The sequence below is a fragment of the Sorex fumeus genome, unplaced genomic scaffold, assembly GCF_029834395.1.
Source record: "Sorex fumeus unplaced genomic scaffold, SorFum_2.1 ptg000072l, whole genome shotgun sequence".
Lineage (NCBI taxonomy): Eukaryota > Metazoa > Chordata > Mammalia > Eulipotyphla > Soricidae > Sorex > Sorex fumeus.
The window spans coordinates 57,984,113-58,006,757 of NW_026606129.1; the positions used below are offsets into that span (position 1 = coordinate 57,984,113).

The window sequence follows — 22,645 nt, forward strand, 5'->3', positions numbered from 1 at the left end:
ATACTTATACAGAGAAATGTGAGACTTGATATTTGAGGTTGTACAATGCATACTCTAAACAATACTAGTCTACACAAATAGGAGTGCATCTGTACAAGTGAAAGCATCAGCAGAATGAGAAAGCTCCCTACAGAATGAGAGAAAATAAAATCACAGAAATGACAATGGTTTAATATTCAAAAATATATTCACTGTCACTGTCCTCCTGTTGTTCATCGATTTACTCGAGCGGGCCCAGTAACATCTAGAACTGATATAATGCAGTAGCAAAATAATAATTAATTCTAATAATAATGAGCATGGCTTTTAAATAGTTTTCTAAAGACATACAAATGGCCAACAGGTACTTTAAGAACTGCTCAAATTTGCTGATTATAAGAGAGATATAAATCAAACCACAATGCGATATCACTTCACATTAGTTACAATGGATTTTATCAAAACGACAAGAAATAACAATTGGTCAGGCACTGGAGAAAAGAGAGCCCTAGTATCTGTTGCCAGAATGCAGAGTGATACATCAACTATGGAAAACAATAGAGGTTCCTCAAAAAAATTAAAGTAGAGGGGCCAAAGCAATAGTACAGCGGGTAGGATGTTTGCCTTGCATGCGGCAGACCTGGGTTCAATCCCCAGCATCCCATAAGGTTCCCTCAGCACCACCAGGAGTAATTCCTGAGTGCAGAGCCAGGCGTAACCCCTGAGTATCACTGGGTATGACACAAAAAGAAAAAAAAATTAAAGTAGAATACCATAAGATTTAGCAATACGACTTCTGGACATATATGCCACAAAAGAAAAATACACTGTAATTTTATGATAATTGAAATGAACCAAAGAATATACCATATGATCTCACTTATATCTGAAGTAAAAAAAAATGTGTTTTTAAAAACTTTTTAGAAATGGGGGTATGGTGCCGCCAGCAGGTCAATCTGTACCTGTGAGGCGAGTGCATCAGCAACCTGATGGCGCCTTCAGACTTCCAGATGTCCCAAAATTGCTGCTGTGCCTTTGGCCAGACCCCAAAAACTTGGGGCAAAGTTTATCAAGAAAGTAAACTGTCAAAAGTTAGGTATGTGGGGGGCTGGAGTGATAGCACAGCGGGTAGGGTGTTTGCCTTGCATGCAGCCGACCCAGCTTCAATTCCCAGCATCCCATGTGGTCCCCCAAGCATGGCCAGGAGTAATTCCTGAGTGCATGAACCAGGAGTAACCCCTGTGCATCGCTGGGTGTGATCCAAAAAAGCAAAAAAAAAAAAGTTAGGTATGTGGGAAACACACCCACAAACCACCTCCGGCTCAGCTATATAAATTGGAGGCACGGCCTCTCTGGTTCTTGATTGACTGCTTAATGGCCATGATCCCAGACACTCAGAAACAAATTTTGATACCCAGTGTCTTTTGGCAGAAAAGCGTCCAGTCCCTGCAGTAGGTTACCGGTGCTGAGCCAACCCAGGTGAAAATAGGTTTCATGCCTTGGCCTCTTCCCCCTGGCAGCCCGGTGGCTGCCATCTTCCAGAGGCCACTGGACAGTCAGGTTTGGGCCCGCAGTGACGAGACACACAGGGCCTCATGGGATGGGGTTGGAAACGGTCCTGTCCTCCCCACCCCAGTGAGACCCCAAGTCATCGCCCATGAACGGCCTCTCTGGCTCCTGATCAAGCTGCTTAACGGCCATGATCCCAGAGACTCAGAAACAAATCTCGAAACCCACTGGCTTTAGGCAGAAATGTGTCTGGACCCCGCAGTAGGTTACTGCTGCCAGGCCATTCCAGGGGGGAAAGGGTGCTGTCCCTCTGCCTGCTCCCCCTTGGTGGCTCGGTGGCCACCATCCTCCAGAGACCATTGGACAGTCAGTCTTGGGCCCGCAATGATTAGACATGTTGGGCCTCACGGGATGGGAGTGGAGCCGGTCCTTTCCTCCCCACCCCAACAAGACCCCAAGTCATCGCCCACGAACGGCCTCTCTGGCTCCTGATTAAGCTGCTTAATGGCCATGATCCCAGAGACTCAGAAACAAATCTCAAAACCCAGCGGCTTTTGGCAGAAATGCATCTGGACCACGCAGTAGGTTACTGTCACTGGGCCACCCCAGGGGGGAAAGGGTGTTTCCCTCCATCTGCTTCCCCCTGGCAGCTTGGTGACCATCATCCTCCAGAGGCCATTGGACAGTCAAGTTTGGGCCAGCAGTGACGAGACATTTTGGGCCTCACAGGATGGGGGTGGAGCCGGTCCTGTCCTCCCCACCCCAACAAGACCCCAAGTAATCGCCCACAAATGGCCTCTCTGGCTCCTGATCAAGCTGCTTAATGGCCATGATTCCAGAGACTCAGGAACAAATCTCAGAACCCAGCAGGTTTTGGTAGAAATCCCTCCGATTTAATTGTTAAAATTTTGGAACTTCAAAATCTCATGGCCACTACTGCGGCCGTGTGACATCATATGTTATTCATAACTAGCAATAGAAAACAAATTGTCTACTGTTGCCTTTTCAGCAGACCTGAGTGTTGCGGTAAAATCTCAAATAATAATGGTGGGTCTGGTGTCAAAATATTGAATGTGATCAAAGTAGAGAGAGAGTAATGTGAAAATCATCTGCCCCACAGGTAGGGAGAGGGTGTGGGATGGGGGTATACTGAGGTTGTTGGGGGTGGAGAATGGGCACTGGTGAAGGTATGGGTGTTTCATTGTATGACCAAGACTTAGACCTAAAAGCTTTGTAACTGCTCTCACAGTGATTCAATAAATAAAACTATAAAAAATGTAAAAAAAAGTAAGGTGGAGTTCATGCTCAATTCAATCAGCTAATCAGTGGCTGAATAAATAGCAGTACTCCTACATAAAAAAAAAAAAAAAACTTTTAGAAATAAAATAAACTTTGGAGCTAGAGAAAGAGTACAATGGGTAAAGTGCTTGCCTTGCACATTGCCTACCTCGATTCAATGCCCAACACTACAAACGGTCCCCTGAGCCCCGCTAGTAGTGATCCCTGAGCACAGATTCAGGAGTAAGCACTGAGCACTGCAGAATGAGACCCTCAAACCAAAAAGCAATAAAATAAACTTTTGAAAGCATAAGAAGAAATGAACGAAGAAGATCAAAAGATACAAACTTCCACTTATGAGTAAATAAATTATAGGAAAATAGTACTCATCACGATAATTGTAAAGTAAAGTAAAGTAAAGGCCTTCCCGTTGATCGTCGATTTGCTCGAGCGGGCCCAGTAACATCTCCATTGGAGACTTTGTTGTTACTGTGTTTGGCATATCAAATACTCTCGGTAGCTTGCCGGGCTCTCCGAGAGGGGCGGAGGAATCGAACTCGGGTCGGCCATGTTGGCTGCATGCAAGGCAGACGCCCTACCCGCTGTGCTATCACTCCAGCCCGATAATTGTAATTAACAATAATATACCATATATTTGAAAGTTGTTATGAAAGTCTTAACAATCTTCAAATTAAAAATTATAACTTTGAGATTATGGATGTTAAACATAGTGGTAACTATTTGCAAATATGAACTCATAGCATTATGCTGCATACTGTATATCAATATAATATATGTCCATATCTCAAAAACACTGAAAAAATGAATTAAAAAGTTTTCAAAAGAAATAAATAGAAGTTCCCTGAGCAGTCCCAAGAGTTACTCCTAAGTATAGAGTTGTGAGTAGTTCCTCCAATATCCTCGTCCCCACAAAAACCAAATAAATCTGGAGGTTATTTAAGAAGTAGTTTGAAAAACTGAATCCTACTGTGAAGTAAGAAACATGAGATTTTCAAAATGTTCGCTTAAATTATAAATTCATATGATATGGTTTTGGGCCATACCCAGCTGCCCAAAATTCCTGGCTCTGTGCTCAGGGACCACTCCTGATGGGGCTCGGGGAACCATATGGGGTCTTAGGGACTGAACGTGAGTCATCCATTACATGCAAAGCATTCCTGATATCTCTCCAGCCTCAAGATTAATTCCTGCTGTACTATCTCTCCAGTCTCAAGATTAATTTTAATTAATGTTATACGTACTGTGTTGTCAGGCCAATGAAAACATCTATTTTTTTAAAGAAAGAAATAGAAGAAATTGTTTGCTTGGGAAAAAATAAGCATATGGAAATGATTGAATTTAACACACGAATATGTAGCAGATAACCCTGAGGAGCTATATCATGAGGCACTGCTCAAAATTTCTGAGTGCTAGCACTGAAAACTACAATATCATTGGTATCACAATGACCTTAAACTATAGAAAAAAGTCTTTTGGGAATGTAGCTTAGGGTTAGAGTAATTGCCTTGCATGTGTGAGGCCCGGCCCTGATTTTCATTTCTGGCACCAACTGGTCCCTTGTGGCACCTCTCAGAGCAAGCCCAGAGCATAGCTGAATATGACCCCAAATATAAAATTTTTAAGTTTACTTTCTGCTAATGCTATCAACCAAAGTAAAGTCCATCACAAGAAACTAGCCCTCAAATATTAATATTTGCAGATAAGTGTGTAAGCAACAAGAAAAACTCCACCAACCATACTTTTTTGATTAATGAAAATTGATTGGTGTTTCTTGGTATGGGCTAAAAACACTTCTATTAGTATCAGGATATCAGTGCTGGCTCAGTCTTCCAATCTCAAATTTCAATAAAATGTAAATTATAAAGCTATAACACCTTCATTAAAATATAGCTTTGGGGGCAAGGATTTGAATCAGTAGTAGATAACATGAATAAGGCTTATAACTGAATCCTTACTATACCCCCTCTTTTTAAATATATAACTATAATACACCATTTATTATGCATTATTTTTCAAGTCTACTGAGTTCAAACATTTTAGATTTTGGGGGTTTTTTGCTGTTGTTATTGTTTTGCTTTTTGGGTCACACCCGACAATGCTCAGCGGTTACTTCTGGCTTTGCACTCAGGAATTACTCCTGGCGGTGCTCAGGGGACCATATGGGATGCTGGGAATCGAACCCAGGTTGGTCGCATGCAAGGCAAATGCCCTACCTGCTGTGCTATCACTTCAGCCCCTAAACATTTTAGTTTTATGGGAAATATTTTATGGAAAGTTGTGACACTTTTAGGATTTCTCTTTAAAGTGCTGGGGGAAAAAAGTAAGACAAGGAAGGTATAAGCATGGATATATAACAAAGTATTACTTTGAAAAGGGTGAGGGGAGTTAACTTAAAGGGCTGAGCACATGCTTCAGACAGGAATCCAGATTTAAAGCCCTGGCACCAAGTGGTACCTGGGCATTGTGGTAGAAATTTCCCATGAGCACCACTGAATTTGGCCCCCAATTTTAAAAAATAAATGAGTGGGAATAAGACCATATGATCATAATTGTTTGCTATGCATGAAAGTCATTGTTGAAAGACAGTCAGTTTCATTCTTTTTTAGTTTAAGAACTTTTTAACAGGTGCTTGCAGTCTAACCTTTTTAAAATTATTGTTGTAAACTTTTTATTACAAATTAAAAACGAGGTTCTTAAAAATCTCAACTTGACCCAGATATGAAAGTTTAAAAGTCTTCAAAGGTATACTGAGAAAAACATTTTTCCCCCACTAAAAACATGGAAATTAACCAAAAATAGTCGTGTTTAGGTAAAAAATAATAAAACTCCATGCTGCATAGATAACGCATATAGTTCCGGTTACTTGGTCAATGGGAAAAAGCAAGCACTTCAGGTCTTCAGTTCCAATCTTTTGTTCATTTCTTATTTCTGGAATTCCATATTCATTTCTTCTTGTAGGATGACTAAACCTACAAGTCAAAACCTGATGATCATTTCACGGACGAATTCTCAGCTAGTGAATCGGCTGCTTTTGTCTCTTTGCCATCTTGTGGCTTAGTATTTTCTGGGCATCTGCTTGGGTAATTGAAGAAGTGGCTGCTGATCTTAGGTCTCATCGCCTTATCTTCATTTCCTTATCTTCTCTGACAGCCTGTCTTTGGTGAGGAAGGCCCCTACGGCAACATGGTCTACAACCTCAATAACATATATTGCTTCACTGATTGAACTTGCTGTTTTGCACCCCGGCTGTTAGCTCCCCCAACACTTCTCCCTGTACAGGAGGGTTGGAATACTGTGGTATATGCCCCTAGGGTCTGCACATGTAGTAAGATTGGGAACCGTAGCCAGTGGTTGGGCCTTCGCTATTGAGCCTGTCCCGGGAGCTGCTGATAATTGAGTGGAGGACCCTTGCAATGTGAACAGCGTATGTAATGGTTACAATCTAAGAGGGCGTGTTTCTGCCTTTCGTTGGAACTCCACCAGGATCTGGAATATTCGCTGATGCCATCCCCTTTTCTCCTTCAAAAACATCAAACTCCACAGCCTCTCTCCATGTCCTACACTGCAAAGGTACTTCCTAAGGTTATTCTTCATGGCACTCTGGTGTATAAATACATCTTCCATGGTTTCCTTCCTGTTGAAACCACATCTGTTCCTTACATGGAATCATTTTACTGTTCCCCAAACCTTCCTTCTCCCAGAGATGCTGCCTGTGGTGTGGCCTTGGTGTCTGCAGCATTGAGGGCGAGGTTGACTACGTCTTGGCCCCACTGCTCCCAGTTGCAGTGACAGTGACTGGCTGGCTCCTCCTGGGGTGTGATGGCAACTGGACCAGCGGCAGCAGCAGTGGACTTGCTCATGATCTCTGGGGTTTGCTCCCCCTCCCCATCAAACTTATCTTTTTGTTTGTTTGTTTGAGGACCACATCCCACAATGCTCAGGGGTTACTCCTGGCTCTATATTCAGGTTTTATTCCTGGCAATGATCTGGGGACCATATGGGATGCTGTAAATAGCATCCGGGTCAGTTGTGTGCAAGGCAAGCGCTTTACCTGCATAGCATCTTTCCGGCCCCAATCCTTTAAAAAAAAAAAAAAGGCACAAGACTTTAAAGCATCTCTCTCAAAACTGGATTGTCTGCTTACAGGGTTAAAGTAGTTCATTTTGCCTAAAGAAAAGTCACATTTCGAATCATAACTAGTATGTTTTTTTCAAGCAGCTGATTTTAGAGTGAGTTGGGGCCTCCCGGTGCTTACCAGAGGCTGTGTTAACACTGACCATATAGAAAAGAGTCATAGTAAAATCATTCCATATACATCTCAGCCCAGGCTCTTTGCCTGGTCTATATTAGTGGGGAGCAAAGGGAAAAATAAGTAAAATTGAGTTGGAACTGGGGTATAGCTCAGTGACATCACGCTTGCCTAGCAATTGTGAGGCCAAGTTCAATCCTCAGCAGCACAAACATAAATTAATAAAATTGAATTAATCAACTGCTAGGATAAATGAAAATTTCAATTTCAAAATTTGCTTTTTTGGGGGCTGGAGAGATAGCACAGTGGGTAGGGTGCTTGCCTTGCCCTAAGCACCGCCAGGAGTAACTCCTGAGTGCAGAGCCAGGAGTAACCCCTGTGCACCGCCAGGCGTGACCCCCTCTCCCCCCCCAAAAAAAAGTAAAAAAAAAATTGCTTTTTTGGTACTTCAAACTGGTAAAGGTAAAGGTAAAGGCCCTCCCGTTGATCATCAATTTGCTCGAGCGAGCCCAGTAACGTCTCCGTTGGAGACTTTGTTGTTACTGTGTTTGGCATATCAAGTACCTCACGGGGAGCTTGCCAGGCTCTGCGGGGCGGGCGAGATATTCTCGGTCAGGCTCTCCGAGAAGGGCGGAGGAATCGAACTCCGGTGGGCCATGTTGTCTGCGTGCAAGGCAAACGCCCTACCGCTGTGCTATCGCTCCAGCCCCCAAAAAAGCAAATTTTGAAATTGAAATTTTCATTTATCCTAGCAGTTGATTAGTTCAATTTTATTAATTTATGTTTGTGAAATTTATGTTTATGAAATTTTCAAACTGAAGTTCTCTTTTCTTTCTGTGTCAGCTGAAATAATAATTTGCTTTTTACTCCTAGACTGACATCCTGGACTAGATATTTATCATCAGTGACCAGGTACATGGTGAAATGTTTGGTGGATGGGCAGAAGAGGACAGAAATAGAAAGGGGAAAATAATCTCAGTGGCCTACAAAATTTATCCTTTGTAGAACACAGTTCAAAAGTCGTGTTTACATTCCAGGTAGCAGCCCGGAGAGATAGTTCAAGACACTCTGAGCCTGCAGGTTAGACTTCCACACTGCAACAAAGTACCTGTGAGCACCAGGAGGAGCAGCCCCCTTGCCCTGAACACCACTGGGGGACCAACCCCCAGATTGCCTAAATAACCCAGGAGACTAAGGAAATGAGGAGATAAACAAATACTTGTGGAGAATTTTTCAGCTTGTTCTTTGTATCTTCAAGTTTCCTTCTTTCTTCCTCTCTTCAGGGTTTGGAACCACACCCAGAAGTACTTGGGGAACAGGTGGTGCCCTGAAGAAACTGGGTTCCCAGGTGCAAAGCAAGTGCTCCACCCCATTGCACAATCTCCCCCATCCTGGATTTTTTTTCCCCTTTTAATCACAGAATTCTAACTGCGCTCTCCGCAAAGTCACCTTTTGCCTTTGGGATCCAACCAACCGGTACTGAAGGAAATACGACTAATTTCCTCTTACTGTTTCTTCTCAATCGCCAGTCCCGTTTTCAGCACTTTGGGCACCCTGATCTCGAGCAGTTAACCGAATCTTTTCGGCAGTGTTTGTTGGGGGCCGGGATCTAGTCCAGGGGTCTCCTAAACACGCAGCTTGTGCTCTACGGGGCTACATCCCTGCCCCGATACATTGAACTCGGAATCCCACACTGTGAAAAACTTAAAAAAAAAAAAAAAGTCACAGGTGACTAAAAGGAAGTTATTATACTTTGCTCATCGCTAGTAACTACCAGAAAGGCGGAGTTCCACACGTCAGCACTCCCGAGGGCGAAACCGCCTAGTCTCGGAAGAGGTGGAGAGCGCCGGGAAAGCGGTGAGGCGCGCACTTGAGCAACTCCGGAAACCGGACGGGCCCTCGGAGGGGAGCGTCTTCGCCCACCTCAGCCCGGGGCTGCGAGCGGAAGCGGTGGGCGTTTCTCGTCAGGGCAACGCCCCTACTTGCTTTCCGGAACCAATCAAACCGCTTCCGGCTGGGCGTACTGGCCTTTCCTCCCCGTAACGACACTTTCGAGAAAGCCGTGCGGCCGAATATTTTCCTCTGGCACGCCTGTATTTTCATTCGCTCCTCTTAATGACTCTCCTGGAAAAACTAAAAGTGAGGTCAGGCGCCGTGAGAGCCGGGCGCGGCCGAGGAGAAGGAGGAGCGCCGCCGAGCGGGCGTGGCGAAAGTGCGTGAGCGGAGAGCCTGGCCGGCCCCGGCTCGCCAGCCGGAAGTTGCGAGTCCGAATGGGGCCGGAGCCGGCGGCCGCGGCTCTTTTCTGCACTTGACGCCTGAGCGCGGCTCGGCTGCGGAGCTGGTCGGCCCCGGGGCCACCAGGTTCATGTGGAGGCTCCCGGGCGTCCGCGCCGTGCTTCGTGGGGTGCGCACGGCGCTGGAGCGGCGCAGCCAGGCGGAGGCGCCGGCCGAGGAAGGCGCGATGGAGCGCGCGGTGGTCCGCTGCGTGCCCTCGGAGCCGAAGCTCAGCCTGTCGTTCGCCTTGGCCGACGGCAGCCACAAGAACATGCAGCGCGACCAGAGCGAGCCGCTGGGCCGGGCCCTCAGCCGCATCGCCACCAACGCCCTCAAGGGCCACGCGAAGGCATCTGCCGCCAAGAGGAGCAGGAAGAACCGGCCCGCGGCCAGCGCCGGGGGGACCGGCGCCGGGCCCGGGTCCGAGCCGACGGCCCCCTGCGAGCCGGTGGTGAAGCTGTACTACCGAGAGGAGGCCGTGGCCGAGGACGTGCTCAACGTGGACGCCTGGCAGGACGGGGCGGTGCTGCAGATCGGCGACGTCAAGTACAAGGTGGAGCGCAACCCGCCCACCTTCACCGAGCTGCAGTTGCCGCGTTACCTCATGGCCGGCTTCCCCGTGTGCCCCAAGCTCAGCCTGGAGTTCGGGGATCCCGCCCACTCCCTCTTCCGCTGGTACAAGGAAGCCAAACCCGGAGCGGCAGAATCGGAGGGCGGGGGACCCTCGTCCTTGTCGCTCTCTTCACCCTCTCCCGCGTGGACGGAGACGGGTGTCGATGCACGCGTCTACACCCCGTCTAACGCCGACATCGGCCTCCGGCTTAAGCTGCACTGCACCCCAGGCAATGGGCAGCGCTTCGGACCAAGCCGGGAGCTGGAAAGTTGCCCCGTGGAGGCCGGGCCCGGCACCTGCACCTTTGACCACCGGCATCTCTACACCAAGAAGGTGGCGGACGATGCTCTCATCCGCACCGTCTCCTACAACATCCTGGCTGACTCGTATGCCCAGACCGAGTTCTCGCGGACGGTCTTGTATCCATATTGTGCCCCTTACGCCCTGGAGCTCGACTACCGCCAAAATCTTATTCAAAAGGAACTCACGGGCTACAATGCCGACCTCATCTGTTTGCAGGAGGTTGACCGTGGCGTGTTCACTGACAGCTTGATGCCCGCCCTGGACGCCTTCGGGCTTGAGGGTGTCTTTCGGATCAAGCAGCATGAAGGCCTGGCCACTTTCTACCGAAAATCCAAGTTTAATCTCCTGAGCCAGCATGACATTTCCTTCCATGATGCCCTGGAGTCTGACCCACTGCACAAAGAACTGGTGGAAAAACTCGTTTTGAACCCATTGGCGCATGAGCGGGTCCTCCAGAGATCTTCCGTCCTTCAGGTCTAGTAGCTCCACCAGACTCCTTCCCTCCTACACTTTTCAGGTGTCTCAGGCACGGTGCTTATAGTTGAGAAGAAACCATCCCAGCCTACTGAAAGGTGTCTGTTGGTATATCTTCAGCCCAAAGTTTGGCAGTGATTCATTCGTTGAGCACATCCTTGTTGAGCACCTGCAGTGTGCCTGGCATGCTGCAGGTTGCCTTGAACAAGACCAGCGGGATATAGTGCTTAACAGTCTGGTAGGAGAGCACATGTTAAAATGCAAGGATAATGGGAATGACTAGTATTCTCCATTCTTGTCAATCACTAGAACGACCCTTTGTTTGTTTGGTGGTTTTTTGTTTGTTTGTTTTTTAGGAGGGGAAGAGGGTGCATACTGGCAGCATTCAGGATTTAATCCAGGCTCTGGACTCAGGAATCACCCCGGGTGGGCTGAAGAGACCATAGGCAGTGGTGGATCAAACCTGAGTATTGCTTGTAGGGCAGGCACCTTACCCGCTGTACTATCTCTCCAGCAACAACCACATTTTTGAAATACGTAAAATAGTAGCTGGCATGTTTTAAAGGTGTTCCATAAGTATTTTACAGTGGAATGTTGCAGTTTACAAATACTACTCTTCCTAGTATATAAGTAGAGAAGTGTACTAACTTACCCAGGTTCACAGGAGTGTGGGGCCAGGATCTTAACCAGTGTAGTTGTATTTTCTATCATCACTGATCACTGTAAAACTACTATTTAGCTTAAGTTTACCTTCATTTATAGAAGTAAGTTCATTGGAGGGGCAGCAAGATAGTACACCGGCTTAGGTGCTTGCCTTGCATACTGACGAGGATACTGGCATAGACAAAATGTCTTTTCAAGTCACACTGCTATATAGTAGAGTGGGTATTCACACCTAGTTGCTCCCAACTCTAAAACCTGTTAACATGTTTTATTAACACTCAAAGATACATGTAATACACATATATGTATATACATATATATTCATATAAAATAAACGTGTGTATGTATATGTGTCAGGGCCACACCTGACTAAGTTTAGAGAAAATGTTTTTTAAGTGCATAAGTGTAGCATTGGTCTTCCTGACCCGGGAGTCAGCACTTAGAAACAGTCTCTAAGCTGGAGAGACTGCTCAAAGGGCTAAGTTCTTGATTTGCATGGAGGAGACCCAATTGGATATTAGTACTTCCTGGTTCCTCAGACAACCCCTAGGCACCACTAGGTGTGACCTGAAAAAGCAAATCTTCAGACACTGCCCAGCCAGAGAGGTAGCTCAGTGGGCTGTGTGAGCACCTTAGGAGTGACCCTGAGCAGAGCCAGGTGTATTCTAAAACAAAAAGAATGGAAAAGAAAAATCGATATTGGAGTGTTAATAAAATGTTCCAATGATTCCTGTCCCTATAGTATATAGTCTAAAACTTGTAAGAAGAAATTAGGATTTTTGTTGTTTTGAGGGTCACACCCAACTGTGGTCAGGATTTACCCCGGCTCTCTTCCCTTGACAGTCTCAGGAAACCATGTGTGCTGCACTACCTGATGTACTATCTCTCTGGCCCCCAAAATTAAGATTTCTTAATTGCAGTCATTTTATGAGTAAGAAAAGTCAGTTCTTAATATCCCTCAGATTAGAAGTCAGATACAATCAGGAGATTGGCAGATCCTAACTGAACTCTTATGTTTATTTCAGGTTTCTGTTCTTCAGTCTACAAAAGATCCTTCTAAAAAAATCTGTGTTGCCAATACCCATCTGTATTGGCATCCAAAAGGTTAGTTTCATTTGTTTTTATGCATAGCATTAACATGGTTAATTAAGGTCTTAAAATAGCTTAAAGCTATTTCACATAGATATATGTGTGTTTAATGTCACATGTATTTATTTTTTCTTAGGGTTTTGATAGAACCATAAGTTTAAGGTGTGTAGGATAATGACAGTATATTTTCTAAAATATCAGATTTAGTTGATATCCATTACCTCATATAAATACCAAAATTTGGTTGTTGGAGAGATAATACAGGGGGTAAAGTTCTCCCTTGCGTGTGACCAACCACATTTGACATCTGGCCGTGGAAACACGAGTGACCCTCCAAGCCAGACCTGGGAGTAGCCTCCCGCACTACCAGGTGTAACCCCAAACCAAAATAACAAATAGAAAAAGAACCTGGAAGTTTATAAAATATTATTACTGAATTTTTTTTTCTTTTGCAGGGAGGAGGGGGGAATTTTGTAGTCACATCAGGCGATGCATAGGCATTACTCCTGGCTCTGCACTGAGGAATTACTCCTGGCATTGCTTGGGGGACCTTATGGGATGCCAGGGAGGGAACCTGGGTGGGCCACATGCAAGGCAAAGGCCCTACCCACTGTACTATTGCTCCAGCGCCCTGAATCACTGAATTACAAAGTTACTCATGATTATGTTTCAGGTGTACAATGTTTCAACTCCAGTCCCTTCACCAATGTCCACTTCTCTCCACCAAAGTTTTTTCTCTCCCTTCCCCCAACCTGCCTCTATGGCAGGCTTTTTTAAATTTTTCTTTTAAAAAATGTATTTATTTTGGGTTTGGGGGCCAGACCCAGCGATGCTGAGGGGCTACTCCTCAGCATCTGCATTCAGGAATTCCTACTGGCGGTACACAGGGGACCTCATGAAATGCTGGGATTTCGCATGCAACCCAGGTCAGTCACATGCAAGGCAAGCGCCCTGCCTGCTATGCCATCTCTTAGGGCACTATTTTTCCTTTTAGACACAGTGTAGTACTGTTAACAGTAGGGTATCACGCATATTACTTTACCTCTTTTCAGCACCCAATCCTTGTCCAGAGAAAACCTGGAGATTTTATTTTTTGATCACTTTCGTGTAATTCCCACACCCTAAACCACAAGTAGTATCTTGATTATTACCCAGATACCACAATTTGTTATCTTTCTTTTTTTTTTTTTTAACTTTAAAAACTTTTTTTTTTTTTATGTTCACAGGTGGGTATATTCGTCTCATTCAAATGGCAGTAGCCTTGGCTCACATTAAACATGTCTCATGTGATCTGTATCCTGGCATACCAGTTATATTTTGTGGGGACTTTAACAGTACCCCATCAACAGGAATGTATCATTTTGTCATCAATGGCAGTATTGCAGAGAACCATGAAGACTGGGCTTCCAACGGGGAGGAAGAACGTTGCAACATGTCTCTTACCCATTTCTTCAAACTGAAAAGTGCATGTGGTGAACCTGCTTACACAAATTATGTTGGTGGCTTTCATGGATGTCTGGATTACATTTTTATTGACTTAGATGCTTTAGAGGTTGAACAGGTGATTCCATTACCTAGTCATGAAGAAGTTACCACACACCAGGCCTTACCTAGTGTTTCCCATCCTTCTGACCACATAGCACTGGTATGTGACTTAAAGTGGAAATAGAATTACATTTAATGGAGTTTTAAAATTGTCCTTAATAGGAAATTAATAAAATCAAACCTTACATGTAACTTTCAAAAAGGAAAACTAGACACTAAGCTCAAATGTTCTTACCCTACTTGTTATGTCCCAGTATCTTCATTACTTGACTGTTCATGTTTGCATAAATAGTTTCTCTGACCTTTTTTTTCTACATTTAGAGAAAAGACATATATTTATGACTATCAGGAAGAAAATTGAATTATTGTGTATCTTTTATAAGTACTTTTTATTTAGCTAGTAAATAATTTTTTAAGTGCCATATGAATGAGTCTACCATTTTTCTGTCATGATACCTTTCCAATTGAATCATGTTCATACAGAGGGAAAGTTCATACAAATTAAGGAGTGAGAGGTCTAAGTTGTGATCCCTGGCAGGAATAACATTAGGATCTACCTCTACCTCAATTTAAATAACAATTTAAAACACTTTAAGAGCTTTAACAAAAGATTAAAGTATACTATCAAAGTTGTTACTGCTTCTTTCTTTTTTCACTTAGCATAAATTGTTTTTAGGAGTTTAGCTTTTAATGGATGGTATAGACGGACTTATATTTCCATTCTTACTGCAGCTCATTTTAACTTTTAGAATACAATCACAATTTAAAATTCAGTTAATAGTAATGGGAGTTAGCTTGATCCCATTATTTTCAATTACGCTTACGTGTGAAAATCAAAGCAGTATGGTATAGACCATTTGATATTATATAAAACATATAGCACAATACATTACTTATTGAGAAATGGGACTACTGAAATTTTTGATGAACTATTGATCATATCTTTATATTACAAATATTTTCAAAATTGTTTTTATGAATAGAAGTGAAAGTAGTAGGGCTTCTGAACATCTCAAAATTTCAAATAAATATATACTTGGAGCATTTTAGGTTAGTTATGGGGAATCATTATATATATAATTTATATACTTATAAGAAACATTAATATATATTAAAGTCAGATTTGTGCTAGTCTTGAGTGGTAACCACTTTTTTGACTCATTATCACCATACTTTATTTAACTGTTGGTTTGTTGATATTCAAGATAGCTGTAACTTACCTCATTTCTGCAATTCCTGATTTAGGTATTAAAAAACCACTAACCTTGGTTTTGCTTTTTTCTTGCGGGGGACTATACTTTGTGGTGCTTAGGGGTTACTCCTAACTCTGTGTTCAGGAATCACTCCTAGAGTGCCCAGGGGACCATATGGGATGCCAGGGATCAAATCTGGATCAGCAGCATACAAGGCAAGCACCCTACCCACTGTACTACCACTCCGGTCCAAAAGCCCACTAACCTTGGAAGAAACCTTGATTTTTCTATTCATAAAAGCCTTTGTTCTAAATTCTTTTATCTTTAAACCCAGTCCTATAAGAACTTTGCTCCTTTGATAGTACTCTGTACTTTCATGTTCTATCTAATATATTGTTAACTCTTAGTTTAACAAGTTTGATAAAGAGAGCACTTTGCTTGCATTTTTTTTTTTTTTTGCTTTTTGGGTCACACCCAGCAATGCACAAGGCTTCCTCTTGGCTCTGCACTCAGTTATTACTCCTGGCAGTGCTCAGGGGACCATTTGGGATGCTGGGATTCAAACCCAGGTTGGCTATGTGCAAGGCAAACCCCCTACCCCGCTGTGCTATCACTCCCCCTTGTTTGCACTTTTAAATCAAACCTTTAAGTACTTAAAATACCTGAAAAGAAAATGAAGGTGAACATTGTGGAGACCTTCATTTAGAAAAAATTATAAATGAAAACTTGATGCTACCAAATTGTGCCTTCTTAAAAATTACAGAGCATTTTTACATCATTTACAAATATATAAATAATATATTAAAGTCATAATCTGATTATTTTGCAAGACATTTTTTTCCTTTCTGAAATTTGTCCCCAGTATTTTTCAGACTTGTTGACAGGACTCTTAACTTGAAAAATCAAAAAATTTATAAGCAAAATGTTACCAAAAATTCTAACTTGTCATGCTTATACTTTTTAAAAAATTGTGTACAGATCCTTTACTAAAATCATGACTGGTTATATTGAACTCTGGTCAGAAAAATTCCTAAGTACTTACCAAACATTCCACATCCTTAATCCTAAATTCGGTAGCTTGGTGACCAAAGAATATAATCAGGTTGTTATGAAGTGCCATATACACCAGTCAGATTCTGGGTAGATATCTTGGTATGACCAAAGCCAAAGATAAGGAACAAGTAAAATTGTATAAATTGCCTCCAAAAATTTACTGTATTTATGAGTTATAATACAGTTATTTGGCAACATTTAAGTATCTAAAGCCATCTTTGTAATTGAATTTTACTATTTGAATTATTACACTTAATAAGATATGAAAGCGTGGCAACTCTGATGGGTTTTGTTGTTGTTGTTTTTGGTTTTTTTTTTTTCTTTCTGGGTCATACCCGGCAATGCACAATGGCAACTCCTGGCTCTGCACTCAGGAATCACCCCTGGCGGTGCTCAGGGGACCATATGGGACGCTGGGAATCGAACCCGGGTCAGCCGCGTGCAAGGCAAATGCCCTACCCATTGTGTTATCACTCCAGCCCCTCTGATGGTTTGATGGACCACATTTCATACTGATGGATTTGACATTCAAACATTTTACATTATTATAAGCAGTATTATAGAACATGTTATGATTTAACAAACTCACATTATTGTTATAGAAATACATAAACAGTAGTCCATAACTCATTACAATATCATTTCTAGTTATAAAGTAATATTCTAAAATCCTGAGTATTAAAATTAGTTGTTTGCAGTTTCAAAAAATTCCACTGGGTGGCAGCTTCTCTAGGAATTAATGCCTGCTTTCATCAGAATGAGCTAACTACAATCTAGAGGTAGGTCTGAAGAACATAATTCAAGGGAGAAAGGGCCCAAAAAAAATAAAATGGAAAGATCTGTGGAAGTTGACACCCTTAGGTATCTAGTCTCTGACTATGAAGAGCATGTCAAGGTTCCTTGCGAGCTAGTTCGAGACAAAACCAAAATCCATATATAATATAAGGTCAAAGCTTGCACAAACCCACGTGAATCTTAATAGGAAATTCTATTTCCTCTAGAAAATTGTAGCCAACAATTTTTGATTATTTTGTTTGTTTCCCCCATATGGGGACCATACAGGGTGCCAAGGATCAAACCTGAGTTAGCCACATACAAGGTAAGCGTCCTTCCCGTTGTACTATCTCTCCAGCCTCCTTTAGCCATCAATTTTCTCAATCTGATGCAATATTTGGAGCACCCAAAGATATATACCCCTAGAACTAAGATAATCTTTTCTGGTCTTAAGAGAGACAAGATATTGAGTATTTGAGACAGACAACATTTAAATGAAATGCTCTTGCAAATTAAAAAATAGTTCTAAACTAAAGCTGCCCATGTCAAGTACTCATGTTTAAAGATATCATATTTGGTCTTTCTTGATCAGGTTGTAGTAATTAAACATATAAATAGAAAAAAATTAAAAATATAAAATGCCAAAGCAGACTGCAATACAGCTCAGTGATATGCTTTGCATATATGATGCCACATCAACGACAGAGAGGTCATTTTAAAGTCAACTGAATTACTGAATTAAAGACTTGAATGTCAGATCCCCAAACCATAAAATTTTAAAAAAAGAAAAAAACACTGGGCAAGAGTGATAGTACAGTGGGGAAGGTATTTGCCTTGCATGCAGCAGACCCAGGTTCAATCCCCGGTCTCACATATGGTCCCCGAGCACTGCCAGGAGTGATTCCCGAGCAGTTCCAGAGCAAGGAATAACCCCTGAGCATTGCCGGGTGTGATCCAAAAAAAAAAACTGATAAACACTCTATGGTGACTCCCAGGGATGTGGGTCAGTGGTGGAGCACATGCCTTATCCCTCCATGGGAGGCTGCAAGTCCAATCCCTGGCTCTGCCTACCTTGATTAAGTGTGATCCTCTGTATTCTGCAGCAACAAACATAAGCTTTGACGCCAAGTTGGGCAAGCAGCAGCACCACAAGTGTCCAGCCCGTGGATATGGCAACAAGAAAAGGAATAGGGGAAAGGTAAATTTAAATGGGGGTGGGGAGCTGGGGAGGAGAAGCTCCATGATATTGGCTTCAATGATGTCTTTAGGAATTCAATTTCAAAGCAATGGAAATTTAAAAAAAAAATTAACTATGGGTTTATTTGATTAAATCAAGCTAAAAACCCACAGCAGGTGCCAGAAAATGGACAGACATACATGCTTAGCATGTAGGTCAGGGTTCAATCATATTCCCAATCACCAAGAGCAACCCCTACCACCCCAAGCAAAGAGCTGGGAATAGCCCCAAGCATCACCATAACCCCCAAATTTAAAAGATAGTCATTTAAAAAGTAACTTTTTAGAAGTAGGGGCCATGAACTGGAGAGAGTACAGCAGGTAAGGTGCTTGTCTTACATATGGCCAACTTGGGTTTAATCCCCAGCACCACATTTCATCCCCCAATCTCCTTCAGGAGTGATTCCTGAGCCAAGAGCAAGGAGTAAAATAAAACAGCACAAAAACATTAAGCTGGGTCCATATCTCACCCCATACATAAAAAGTGGATTAAAGACTTGATTTGACCAGAATCCATAAATACAATGAAAACAAGCAAAATTCTCCCAAGATACAAACCTCAGAGGCGGCTTCTATGACATGATTCCACTGGTAAAGATAACAAAACCAAAAATAAACAAGTGGGACTTTATCAAATTGAGGTTTTCATATGACATTAGAAACTCAAACCTTAGGGGGTATGGTGCCGCCAGCGGGTCGATCTGTACCTGTGAGGCATATTCATCAGCAGCCTGATGGCGCCTTCGGACTTCCAGATACCCCAAAATTGCCGCTGTGTCTTTGGCCAGACCCCAAAAACTTGGGGCCAAGTTTACCAAGAAAGTAAACTGCCAAAAGTTAGGTATGTGGGAGACACACGCACAAACCACGTCCAGCTCAGCTATATGATTGGAGGCATGGCCTCTCTGGTTCCTGATCGAACTGCTTAATGGCCATGATCCCAGAGACTCAGAAACAAATCTTGGAACCCAGCAGCTTTTGGCAGAGATGCATCTGGTCCCCGCAATGAGTTACCGGCGCTGGACCACCCCACGGGGGAAAGGGTGCTGTCCTTTCGCCTGCTCCCTCTTGGCAGTTTAGTGGTCGCCATCCTCAAGAAGCCATTGAACAGTCAGATGTGGGCCCGCAGTGACAAGACATGCAGGGACTCATGGGATGGGACTGGAGCTGGCCCTTACCTCCCTGCCCCAACGAGACCCTAAGTTGCCACCCATGAACAATCTCTCCAGCTCCTGATCAAGCTGCTTAACGGCCACAATCCCAGAGATTCAGAAACAAATCTTGGAACCCAGTGGCTTTGGGCAGAAATGCGTCCTGTCCCTGCAGTAGATTACCAGCACCAGGCCAACACAGGTGGGAATAGGTTTCGTGCCTTGGCCTGTTCCCCCTGGAGGCTTGGTGGCCACCATCTTCCAGAGGCCATTGGACGGTTAGGTTTGGGCCCACAATGACAAGACACGTGGGGCCTCACAGGATGGGGGTGGAGCCGGCCCTTTCCTCCCTGCCCCAAGAAGACCCCAAGTCCTGCCATGAACGAACTCTCTGGCTCCTGATCAAGCTGCTTAACGGCCATGATCCAAGAGACTCAGGAACAAATCTCAGAACCCAGCAGGTTTTGACAGAAATCCCTCCAGATTTAATTGTTAAAATTTCGGAATTCCAAAATCACAAGGCCACGTGACATCATATGTTATTCATAACCAGCAATAGAAAACAAATTGGCTACTGTTGCCTTTTCTACATATCTGAGTGTTGGGATAAAATCCCAAATAATAATGGTGGGTCTGGTGTCAAAATATTGAGTGTAATCAAAGTAGAGAGTAATGTGGAAATCATCTGCCCCACAGGTAGGGGGAGGGTGTGGAATGGAGGGTATACTGGGGGTTTTTGTGGTAGAAAATGGGCACTGGTGAAAGGATGGGTGTTTCATTGGATGACCAAGACTTAAACCCAAAAGCTTTGTAACTGCTCTCATGGGGATTCAATAAATAAAATTATAAAAAAGGGGAAAAAAAGTAAGGTGGAGTTCATGCCCAATTCAATCAGCCTAATCAATGGCTGAATAAATAGCAATACTCCTACATAAAAAGTTCAAACCTTAAAGCATATAGCCCATAGTTTTAAAAATAAACATATTTGCTTTCTTATAATGTAAAAAGAAAATAAGGATCTCACAGCTACTGCCGTGGTGGTGGGAAATGGGCACTGGTGGAGGGATGGGTGTTTGATCATTGTATAAGTGAAACCCAAGCACAAAAATGTGTAAGTCTGCAACTGTACCACATGATGTCTCACTATTAAAAACTTTTATAATAAAAAAAGTAAATAAATAAAAATTTAAAAAATAAATAAAAAAATAAAAAATCTGGGGTGTCCTCACCCACACCTCACAGCTGCCACCCTGCAAATGGCCCAACTCCACCACTTCATGACTAAACTCTTCAGAGACACCAAACTGAAAATTCCAGGTACACCAGTTTCCAATCTTCCTCCACCCCATCCTTCATCCTTCTGGAAACCCTGGTAGCAACATCCCACAGCTGCCACCATGTAAATTCACCAGCCCAGTTCTATAAATCCAAAAGTTTCTGGAGCTATGGCCACATATGCAGCCTTGAAACACCTCCAAATTCAACAATATTGACATGTAAGTAGGAACAGACCAAATTAAGATAGAAAGTAACATAGAAGTCAACTAAGCTCAATAAACAAAACAATAACAGAGGACTCAACTAGCAACGGAATGACTTAGTAAACCCTCAGACAAGTACTTAATAACCCCAAGGTGAGATATAACAATAAACCGTAATGCACAAAAGGAGAGAGAGAGGGCTGGAATGATAGTACAGTGGGTAGGGTTTTTTGCCTTGCATGATTGATAATTGGAATCTGCCTTTATGGGAGTAGTAGAGAGAGAGAGAGAGAGAGAGAGAGAGAGAGAGAGAGAGAGAGAGAGAGAGAGAGAAAAGAAAAATGCTTGCCATAGAGGCAGGCTGGGGGTGGGGGTGACTGGCGGATGGTAGGAGGGAAACAAGGACACTGGTGATGGGACCCAGGTACGATACCCAGGTACAATTCCCAGCATCCCACACGGTCCCCCGAACACCACCAGGAGTACTTCCTGAGTGCCAGGATTAACCCCTGAGCATTGCCGGGTGTGACCCCCCCAAAAAAAAGATAAAGGTTTTTTTTCTTAACTGAACTGCTTTGTAGCACAGTCCTCCCATTGTTCATCAATTTGCTCAAGCAGGACCAGTAATGTCTCCATTTTGAGACTTGTTGTTACTGTGTTTGGCATCATGGGTAGCTTGCTGGGTTTTGCTGTGTGGGCGAGATACTCTCGGTAGCTTGCTGGGCTCTCCGAGAGGGGTGTAGGAATCGAACCCGGCTCGGCCGGGCTGGCTGCACACAGGCAAATGCCTTACCGCTGTGCTATCACTTCAGTCCCAACAAAAGAGAGAGAGAGAGAGAGAAAAGAAAAGTGCCTGCCATAGAGGCAGACTGGGGATGGGGGTGACTGGGGGATGGTAGGAAGGAAACAAGGACACTGGTGATGGGAAACGTACACTGGTGGAGGGATAGGTGCTGGATCATTGAATGACTGAAACTCAATCATAAACAGCTTTGCAATGGTCTATTTCACAGATATTTAATAAAAAAAATTTTAAAAAACCCAAACCCACACATAGAGAGTACAGAGGTTAAGGCACTTGACTTGCACACAGTCAGCCCCGTTTGATCCCCAGCACTGCCTATGGTTCCCCAAGCACTTTCCAGAGTGGCTTCTGCGCAGAGAGCGATTTTTGTGGTGGGGCGGCAGGGACAGGCACCAGAGGGGCATGCCTGACAGCTCAGGGCTTACATCTGCTCTAAGTTCAGGAACAATTCTGCACAGTTCTTAGGGATCTATATGTGATGCTAGAGATGAAACCTAGCACAATTATTTGCAAGGCAATTTCTTCACCCACTCAATCACTCTGACTCCAGCAGCATTATTTTAAATTGCTGAAACTTAGAAACACTATTCAAAAGATGAATAAATCAAGGTTCATGAGCTATCATAACTTGACATGAACACATACTATTAACTAAAAGATATATTTCCTATGACTCCAAATACATGATATTCTGGAAAAAGCAAAAGTATAGAAAGTGAAAACAGTGGTTGCCAGAAAGTGGAATTGGAGGAGAGGAATAGGTAGAAGACATGTTTTGTAGCACAACAATGCCCTAATGTATACTCTAACAGTGGATGCATGTCATCATCCATTTGGCAAACCCATAAAATATACACCAAGATAAAACATAAACTATGAATTTTACATGATGATATGACTCATCATTTGCAACAATTTTACTGCTCTAGTAGATAGAAGATGATTAGTAATTGGA

The 22,645-nt window shown here is 43.4% G+C and overlaps 1 protein-coding gene and 2 pseudogenes across 1 annotated transcript; 2 read left to right on the forward strand and 1 right to left on the reverse strand.

The window, feature by feature from the left end:
* Positions 1–5,777: 5,777 nt before the first annotated feature.
* Positions 5,778–6,849, reverse strand: LOC130037781 (Y-box-binding protein 1-like; annotated as a pseudogene).
* Positions 6,850–7,025: 176 nt separating this feature from the next.
* LOC130037973 (uncharacterized) lies at positions 7,026–7,150 on the forward strand (annotated as a pseudogene).
* A 2,163-nt stretch (positions 7,151–9,313) lies between these two features.
* Positions 9,314–15,265, forward strand: PDE12 (phosphodiesterase 12). Its single transcript, XM_056129638.1, has 3 exons — positions 9,314–10,700; positions 12,389–12,467; positions 13,679–15,265. The coding sequence occupies exons 1-3, from the start codon at positions 9,402–9,404 to the stop codon at positions 14,119–14,121; spliced, it is 1,821 nt and encodes a 606-aa protein (XP_055985613.1). The 5' UTR covers positions 9,314–9,401; the 3' UTR covers positions 14,122–15,265.
* The last annotated feature ends 7,380 nt before the right edge of the window (positions 15,266–22,645 follow it).